The sequence below is a fragment of the Malus domestica genome, chromosome 02 (genome assembly GCF_042453785.1).
Source record: "Malus domestica chromosome 02, GDT2T_hap1".
In the NCBI taxonomy this organism is placed as follows: Eukaryota; Viridiplantae; Streptophyta; class Magnoliopsida; order Rosales; family Rosaceae; genus Malus; species Malus domestica.
Genome location: NC_091662.1, coordinates 15,785,242 through 15,794,944, shown reverse-complemented (window position 1 = coordinate 15,794,944; position 9,703 = coordinate 15,785,242). Strand labels below are relative to the sequence as shown.

Sequence of the window (9,703 nt, the reverse complement as noted above, 5' to 3'; positions counted from 1 at the left end):
GAATAGTAAGCCCAAAGCGGATTATATTGTGCTACGGTGGTAGAGACGACCCGGAAAGTGATCCGCCTAGGGCCGGGGTGTGACAATATTTGTTTTCTTTGCATTGGTAATGAAAAATATTGAATTAAAAAGTATAAAAATATTTAAACATTCCATTGGTAATGAAAGTTGATGTTAAATTTGACAGCAAGAGGGAGAGATGTCATTCATGTCATGCCACATAGATTTAGCTTCTCGGTTGGAAAATATTGTTATTGTCTTTTTTACTGTTATTGTTGGCTTCAAATCTATTTGTAGTAATTAAAAAATGCTTATCATAATTTTTATACTTATCTTTTGTTTTAAAATACCAATTACAACTATAAAAAGTAAATAATGTAATAAATAATAGTTCAAATTTGACATTTCAGTTAGAGAACACAATTAAAAAAAAATCAATGTGCCACATAAGTTTTCAAACTTAAATTTTATGTTTAAAATTTCACAGTCTAAGAGCATTTCCAATGGAAATGTATAAATAAAAAATAATTTGAGCATTAATGAAATCCACACAATAAAATAATTAAAAAATTATTTGACATCACATTTTCTCATATGTTAAATTTGACATATGAAAATTCATATGTCAATCCCTCAGTTAGAGCTAACTTCTACCTTCAAATTTGATTACATGACATTCCACTTAAGATTTGACATCTCTTTTGAAAATAATCTAAGGCCATCTCTAACCGACCTGGTCAAAGGACTATAGGGCTAAAAATAGCTCGAAATGACACGAAATTGTCTCCAACCAAGGGTTAGGCCAAATGGCTTGTGGGCCCCACTAGGCAAAAAATGTGAAATCCAGCCAACCGGTTGGCCTGAACCAACTAGCCATGAGCTGGCCTAATAATTCAAATCCAACGGCTACCTAGCATCAGGTGACTGTGGGATTTGAATTTTTTTTTGTTGGGACAATTTTTAAAAATAAAAATAAAAAATTCTATTTTTTTCGTATAACTACCTAAACAACATTAAATAACATTAAACTTAAACAATATTAAATAACACAATCTCCACCCTAGTACTACTTGGGGGAGTTATTCAAACTTAAACAACATTAAAAAAAAACATTTAACAACATAAAACTTAAACGTCTACTTCATGGTTTTTGTCAAGATTACATATTGACAAGAAATCTGGAGAGTTACTCACTGTAACGACACATATCATTCGAAATCCTATCTGAAAAATTATTGAGATTACATATTAAAAAATTATTGAGGTAGTTTAATTTAAGTAACCATATTAATTCAGCCTATGACCCTTTGGCCCCCTTAATTGAAGATGGTTTTTTATTACAGGGTTATGTTTAGTCTATGACCCTTTGACCCTTTCAACTATAGATGGTAAGAAATATGACCTGACACTGTTCATTTAACTCTCATTCGGTTGGAGATTGGCTAAGAAGTATGTTTGGTAGTGGACGTGTCACATGCGTCTGGTGAAGCCGATGGGTCCCAGGCCAGACTGTGTCGCCTCCAAACAACACTGTACAGCGTTACATTCGCATACATGCTCTGTTTTGTGAGGCCCAAGTCCAACCTTCCCTTCGTCTTTGTGCATCCATCTAACGGCTAATCCGGGCCCATCTCCAAACCGGTCCAGCTTGATGTACGCTCCAGATTAAACCCCCTTTTCTTCCCGTTGAGATCAGGCATATATAAACTCTCGTCAAGACTATTGCACTCTCACTCTCTCTCTAAATATTTTTCTCTCTGAATCCTGCGATAGCAAATCTGATAGAGATGGAGCGGAACAACATCTTCACCATCGCACTCATCTGCCTTCTTGTCGCCGGCGTCGGAGGCCAGGCTCCATCCGCCGCACCCACTACAACTCCTGCCACTCCATCCGCCATCCCTCCAGCTATTACACCAGCTGCAGCTCCTCAGCCCAAGTCACCATCTCCAGTTGCCACCCCCAAACCTGCTCCCACTCCGGTGTCGGCTCCACCCAAGCCCGCCGCTGCTCCAACTCCGGCGGCCACTCCTCCTACCGCTACCGTCTCACCCCCATTGCCATCTCCAGTGAGCTCCCCAACGGCTAAGGCTCCGGTCAGCTCCCCACCGGCTAAGGCTCCGGTCAGCTCCCCACCACTGGCCACATCTCCTCCGTCAGCCACCCCTGCTCCCGCAGCTGAGGCACCCACTACTACTGAGGTCCCTTCCCCGGCTCCCAGCAAGAAGTCGAAGCACAAGTCTCCGGCGGCTGCTCCGACTCCGGATACTGCCAGCCCACCGGCGCCGGAGGGACCGTCATCGAGCCCTGATGCTTCGTCTCCTAGTCCTTCAACTGCAGCTGACGACCAGGTATGCTCTCTGTTTCCAATCTTTTGTTTTCTGTTTAGATCTATTATGCGCTGTTGGTGCAATGCGCACCCAGATCTGGAATTTTCAGTTCAAAATTTACTTGGATTCATAACGTCACTGTAAAGGCCGCGCTAATCCTTTGTTATCACTCTAAACGCCGCGTTTTGTTTTTCTGTTTGTTCACGCGCTCCCTTAAGCGTGTAGTAGACGTTTTTCCCTATTGTACATTCATCAGATCTGTTGATCTGGGCGGTGGACTGTCCCGCCACCCACGGCATACCGACTCTACATACTACTCACGCGCCACCATTGGTAGTGGTTAGGTTGGGTAAAATATGTGATTAATTTACTTAATTACCCCTAGGTCAAAAAATTTAGAAATGAATGTTACTGAGAGATGGCAGATGAGGGGTAGTGTCTAGTGTCATTGTGGTAAACACCTGATAGCAGGAAATTATTAATATGCTAAATTAAAAAAAGATTATTTCTTGGGGTTTGTTGTAATATTTTATTCTGTGGATATTGGAAATGCAGAGTGGTGCAATGACGATCAGGTCCCTCAAGGTGATGGGATCCATGGCATTGGGATGGGCAGTATTGGCATTATATTAAACGAAGAAGAGAGGAAGGAGGGACGGTGTTTGTTGTTATGCAGTCATTATTTTAATCTTTTGTCCTGCCTACTCTTCTGTTGATTATTTATTTACTACAGACCTGGTTGTTGTGCCTGGCTGCCGGATCGGGTTCCCATTGTATTCTTTTGACACATGATCTGAATTCGCTGCTTTTATTCGCCTTTCGATTACTTGGTGTGGTGACCCTTCACTCCCCCTTTCCTTTTACTTTCGCTTTCTTTTGTTTTTATATTGTTTACTTCGCCATATCAATTATATTCTTCATTCATATAATAACACGTGATGTACCTTACCAGTAGGGGTATACAAAAAAAATTCTTTAGCATTTGGCACATGTGATAAATGAACAAGGTATTTTGTGAACGAGAAATGATTTCAATTCTGTCTTGATATTGAATTGATAACTAACATCACGGAGCAGGGTCACGGTTTTGCTGAAACTTTGGTTTCAAATCTGATTACATTTTCATTTGGTTTGGTGGTATTTTTTTCACTTAGAAGTGACAAGTCTTAGATTCGAATTTTCTCTTAATGTAAAAATATCGATGTATTCAAAAAATAAAAATCATATTAAATCTCATTTGTATATTAACACGTAATGTACCGGTGGGATACACAAAATTTCTTTAGTGTTCGGCACGTGTGATATTGAACAATATAGTTGGTATTTTATGAACGAGAAATGATTATGGGCCTGAGTTTTTTTATTTGCATGCGCTCTTCTGCTCTTCTATGTCTCTATTGTTTCAATTATGTTATGATATGGAATTGATAACTAACATCACGGAGCAGTGTGACGGTTATGCGGAAATTTTGGTTCCAAATCTGTTTGGTAAAAAAGGGAATGTGCAATTCAATTTGGAAAGTGAACGTGTGTGTACTCACAAATTCTCAATGTATTGACCATGGGGTTAGAATGGTAATTCTCTTATTGGGTACATACATTGCATGTGGGTCAAATTTACAGGGAGTAAGATTCTCATCTCTTTTTATTTTCCTTCCCTTTTTTCCAAATTGAATAGTCATTATTAAGTCATGTTAATATATTTTATAGAAAAAGATAAAATAAAAAGTGTGAGAAGAAAAGAGGGAATGGGAATGAAATAGAGGAGAGAATTCTAATCCAATTCACATATGGTGAATAACTAATTAAGGTACATCAGTGAATAACTATCCTTGAAAATTGGATGAAATAAAAGGAGTTATGGGCTCCATCCGCCGCTTTTAGGAAACATTAGGAAATTGTGCCCGTTGTTGCAGGAACGAAAATAAAACTATAGAAGATGTTCCAAAAATATAGATGTATAGAAATGTAGACTAACACCATTAACATAAAGATAATAAAGACTGCATACAAAATGTAGTGAATATTTTTTACAGGCCACTATCTACAGTTATACAATTTAGACAAAAAACATCAAGAAACATTTTGACATTGATGTACAAAAATGATTAGTCTGATATTTCCCCCTGGTAGCTATGCTAGGTCTTGATCAGCATTAGTAGTTGTAGATGAAAGATTTGAAAACATCAAATTGTTCATGTGCACAAAAAATAAGGGAATTGATGTTACAACAAACTATTTACACGCAAAAAATATGGAGAAGCACTGTTGTTGTTTTAACAAAAGATGGTAAGACTGTTTTCTACAGTGGCAAATGTTTTTTCCTTCTGGCAGTGACTTCAAATAAAAGAATGTAAAAAAAAAATGTAAATGCTAACTGAGCTGTAATCAAGTGTGTGTAAATATGATTACATCACATAAAAAATGGGAATGAAGCAAAGTTACCTAGTTTTTCTTTTGTAGAGGAGGGTCTTTTTTCACGCTAGTTGGAGAAGCTGTTTTTTTTCAACAATTTGATCATAACTTGATCAAAATCCTGTGCACATCTGCTTTAGAGATTTCCTCTGTCTCGCTGTGCCAAACATATTAAAGAGATTGGAAAAATAGATTTAGGTCAGATTGAAAATAATTAGAGATTGAGAAAAAAATGTTGTCAGAATATAACATGTTTTCAGCTTTTGTAAAAAGGGCTCTCCTGATTGAATCTCTTTTTCTCTTCTACGATTCTCCAGTTTTTTCAATCAGTGTAGTGGACGATGAAATTGTCGTGGAAGACACTGCAATTTCTCTGCTAATAGACTGTGGTGTTGTTGGTTGGATCATTGTGTCCTCAGAAACATTTGAGATGAGGAAATCATTTGAATTCAACAAATTTTGTTAGCTTCCAAACCGGAGGTGAAAATTTTTCCTTTGGCCTATAAGTTTGAGAAACTCACTTGTTAATTGCTTTTGATCTGTTGATCATTGATTGAAAGCCAAATCTTTGCATGCCATGCCAAAGACATTTTCGCCTGATTTGCCGACAATGAGAGCACTGATTTCATTTGTTTCGTATTCAAGGACTAAGAACACTTTGTACCTTCATTCAAATAGAAAAAAAAAACATTAATTACAGAGGATAAATGGTGTAATAAGTAAAAAACTACAATCTCATAGATTTTTTTTATGTTATAGCTGATTGTTAATATGAAAAATAAAAGGATGGCTGTGCAAAGTTGCATTCCAATTTTATTAAGTTTTTAAGTTGTAATGTGGTTACATGATCAATGAACTATTAATTGAAAATATGTAATTAAAAACAAAATAAAGGATAAGTTTCAGTTTAAGAATGATATGAGACAATGATCAATTGACAAAACCGAAATATAGTGTTTAACTTATTACCAAGGAGTCAGCATTTGATTTGGATCTTTTTGACACATCAGTTAAATAATCGTTGGGCCCTTGTACATTTGTTTGGCACATGTAAGGCAAGCAGCATATCACCATTCATATGTTGTGTTAAACAACTTAATTGATGCCTTGCACAAAAATGTATCATCTTGTGAAATATTCAGAAAGATGTTTAGATGGTTAATAATCATTAAATAGAAAGCTTATGTAAAAAAAGTAAAAAGTGAATAAGATTGTTTTGATTTAATATGATAAAATAAAAGCATTATGTGTACCGTATATAAATCCGGATCCAAATAGCCCAACTCTTCAATTGTGACCTTTTTTCCAGTCTGGAAAACTTCAGTTTCTCTTGCCTAATTAGAGGGAGGGAGTGTTGTAATAGGGTGAGACAAGCCAGAAAACCTGCAACAATTTTGATCTAACATTAGTGAAATGAGCATAAAAAAGAATAACTATTTTTCTTTTAATAATTCTAGGTGTGTTATGATTTTGATTGTACGATAATGAATGAACTTACACTGATTTATATGAATTTAATTCTGGAGTCTTTGGATCAACAAAGAAAAGTATTGCACTGGTACTGTTGAGGATGATGTTGTCTACACTCAAAAAATGAAAAAAATAAGAAAAAAGAAAGATAAAAAAGGAAACGAAAATAGAAATAAGGAAAAAAGATGTATTAGTTGACATTGTAAGCAGTTATGTAAATGACTAACTTAAACCTACACTCATTTTTTAAGAAGAAAATTAAAACAGAGGCAACAAAGTATATGTATGAACACTGTGTTGTTCAAACACTACATAACAACATATCAATTTTTATTTTCACACATGAAAATATTTGTGTTATAGAGGCACATAACACCCAGACTTATTTTCAAAAATAGTTGAAGACTGAATAAAACCATCTAACACTGTCTAGCAAAGAAAGGAAAACAAAATTTCAAAACTAAAACATCTAAAAAAAGAACAGAAAAAAAAATGATTTTTTGATTCAAATATATACCTACAAATAGCTTGACTTTCAAGCTCGTAAAAACTGCAATTCTTGGTTGGGGCAGTGAATCGAACTACAAAGAAGTAAAGTTGTGTGCAACGTCTGACAACAATGTAATCTTAGCTTCTTCTTTTCTGCCAAATAAAACAATTAACAAAAATATTGAGAAAGCGATTAAAATGTGATAGGATTTTTTATCCAAAATAGATTAAATTATTTTTAAGAAAAGTATATGATTGCCCTATGTAATAAAAAAGCAAAACAACAGTTTGTGTGGATGCAAATTTATTCCTTCTTGTTCTTGGACGAAAATGCACTTGCAAAAACAATTAACACCTTAGGTCAATGCCAAGAGCCTCACACGCCCACGATAAATTGGAAGGGGGCTTTGGCCGAAGAACCTCCAATGCAAAAGTTAGAATTTTGAGAGAAAAGTGTTTGGAGAATTTAGAGAATTTTTGTAAGAGGATTCAATTTAGGTTTTTGAAGAAAATGGGGTGGTATTTATAGGGGTGTGGCCGGCCCCCTTGGGAGAGATGGGAACCGGCCACATTTAGTGGTTTTTAGGTGTAATTTACAATTAATTAGCTAATTAATAAATTAATTGAGTGATAAATTAATTAATTAGCTAATTAATATAATTTAGGAGAAATAATTTGGGAGTTACCTTGTGAGGGAGATTTGATGAGGATGGATGAAATAGGTTTTGAATAAATACCTATTTTGATCACTTTTGACCTTGATTGGATCATGATTGTCCGCTGCTTGCGCGTAGAAGCTTCGGTGTGCCTTGAGGGTAATTTTCTCTTTTTGTACCCTAGAATCCACGTGTCGCCTCCAAATTTTTCTCGATTATTTTTTGCTCCATAAATGCCCTCACACTTGCTGGGCCGCTCACAGGAAAGGGCAACAGGTGTAGAGATTTCTAACTTTGATGTAGATTCTCACTTGGACTTGGAGTTAGATTCTTCTAGGAAAGGGAAATAATTCACCTCCAAAGCCTATTTAAGCCTACCTTAAGTACGAGATTAAATCAACTTCGGAGGGCAATTATTTATCCCTCCAAGAAAAAAAGAAGACTAGAGGATATTTGTTCCCCCTTCTTTAGCATTATTCTTTGCTTGCTTGTGCAAAGAACCGTCTTCCGTTGATTTCTTTGTCTTTTTCGCGCTGCACTAATGTAAGAAAAACTTAATTCTCCTTGGCTTCTTCTTAAGTGGTGCTGTCATGGGGCATCTGTCAGCGTGGTGTGACATATCAGCTGGCAAGGGCCAGGAGTTGGCTTGGCATGTGCCACGGTTTGGGCTGCTTACCAAAAATGAGGAAACTGCTTGAGTTTGATTTCTCAGCTACTATAGATGGAGCAGTCACAGATTGAGCTACCAAGATCGGAGCTGTTAAAAATGAAGTGACAGATGAGCGAACTGTTGAGTGCAAAGTGGTTGCGACCCCATGACTATTCGTTGCCTAGTTCTTCAAGCATTCGATCTTTTGGGCTATGTGGCCTTCTCACATTGGAGAGTTTACTTAGATGGGTGTAGGGGAATTAGTTTACCCTCTCGCATTGGGGAAAGCAATTAGTTTACCATCTCACTCTGGAGAGCAATTAGTTTACCTTTTCGCACTAGAGAGCTTACCTATATGGGTGTTAGGGAATTGATTTACCCTCTCGCACTGAAGAGCAATTAGTTTATCCTCACACTGGAGAGTAGACCTAAATGGGTGTCGGGGGATTAGTTTACCCTCTCTCACTAGAGAGCATGAAAGTCGTTGTTGTGAGTGCAGTTGAGGAATATTGGACTGCTAGAAAATTGAAATAATCCTCAGCCTGCTAGGTCTTGTTTGGCAATCTTCTTGAGACTTCAAACTGCTTGTGAAACCCGCGTAAGGGTGTAAGTCGAAAACGCATCGAGCTACTTCCAGACTTTCTTCAAATATTATGCCATCATTATATGTTTCGTCGTGTGCCATTCTGAGGCTTGGTTGGTGATCAGCTAAGAATTTGAATGGATTGCAAGCTTCTTCACCGCTAAGTCTTTCGCTAGTAGGGGCTGCTAATAAAACCTTGTCTGCTACTCCGTCGTTGGATGCTTTGAAGTTTGGAGTACCATTGGCTTAGTTGACACGATTATAAGCCATAGGGCGAGATCGACAAGGCTGGAGCCATGGTGCAAGATCGACACGGTTAGGAGCCATGGTGATAGATCAAGGGTTGTCGAGAGCCCTAGAATAGGTAGGCAAAGTTAGGAGCCATGGTGATAGATCTAAGGTTGTCGGGAGCCGTGGAGTAGATAGTCATGGCTGTGTGCGCAGAGCTGGGTTTGGCTTGGGCCAGGTTGTATGCAGCAATTGGACCACTAGGTCCGTGATGGTCGGCTGCTGGTGATGTGCTACTTCAGTATTGAATCGTCTAGAGTGTTGAGAACAAGGCCTGCCCCCGGTTCTTGGTAGTTGGGCTGGTGTGTCTTTCTAGTACTCGTTTTCCCCCAGCGCGTCATTACACTGAGCTGCTACCTTTGTATAAACATAAGTAATCTTTGTATTCAACAATTTATGTGGGATAGTCCCATCTGCTTGATCTTGTCAATGAAATACGACCCGCTTATGTTGGTTATGTCTCATCGGAGCGCCTCGTTGCGTTGGAAATCGTGCAATTGTTCGGTCAAGAGCATTTTTACTTCTTTATGAATTTGCCTTTATTGGGGGTAGCGGAGCTCTCAGTTGCCCCCGGTCTTAACCTGCTGGTCTAGGCTGTTCTTCTATGTGTTCAGCTCGTTTATGCCGCGGTTGCGGTGCATGTGGTACATTCTTAGCAGGCAAGCGAATTTCTCATAAGCTACTAGTTGAACTTGAGCCGGATTGAGTGACTGCTTCTCTCCGTCAGTCGTGCTGCCTACTTTGATGTGAGGTGGATGATGCTCCTTGCGGGCCTAGCCATGAATGAACACTTTATTTGGAAGATTGCTTATGTTGATTATTA

General features: G+C 37.9%; 1 protein-coding gene across 1 annotated transcript; it reads left to right on the top strand.

Moving 5' to 3' along the window:
• Positions 1 to 1,119: 1,119 nt before the first annotated feature.
• LOC103426344 (lysine-rich arabinogalactan protein 18-like) lies at positions 1,120 to 3,156 on the top strand. Its single transcript, XM_029092205.2, has 2 exons — positions 1,120 to 2,351; positions 2,886 to 3,156. Exons 1-2 carry the CDS (start codon positions 1,788 to 1,790, stop codon positions 2,961 to 2,963), a joined length of 642 nt encoding a protein of 213 aa, XP_028948038.1. The 5' UTR covers positions 1,120 to 1,787; the 3' UTR covers positions 2,964 to 3,156.
• Positions 3,157 to 9,703: the final 6,547 nt, after the last annotated feature.

Excerpts from the sequence above, each read along its gene's own strand:
- LOC103426344 (XM_029092205.2), top strand. The coding sequence starts at position 1,788 with ATGGAGCGGAACAACATCTTCACCATCGCACTCATCTGCCTTCTTGTC. Across the intron at positions 2,352-2,885 it reads CAACTGCAGCTGACGACCAG|AGTGGTGCAATGACGATCAG; the intron begins GTATGCTCTCTG and ends TTGGAAATGCAG.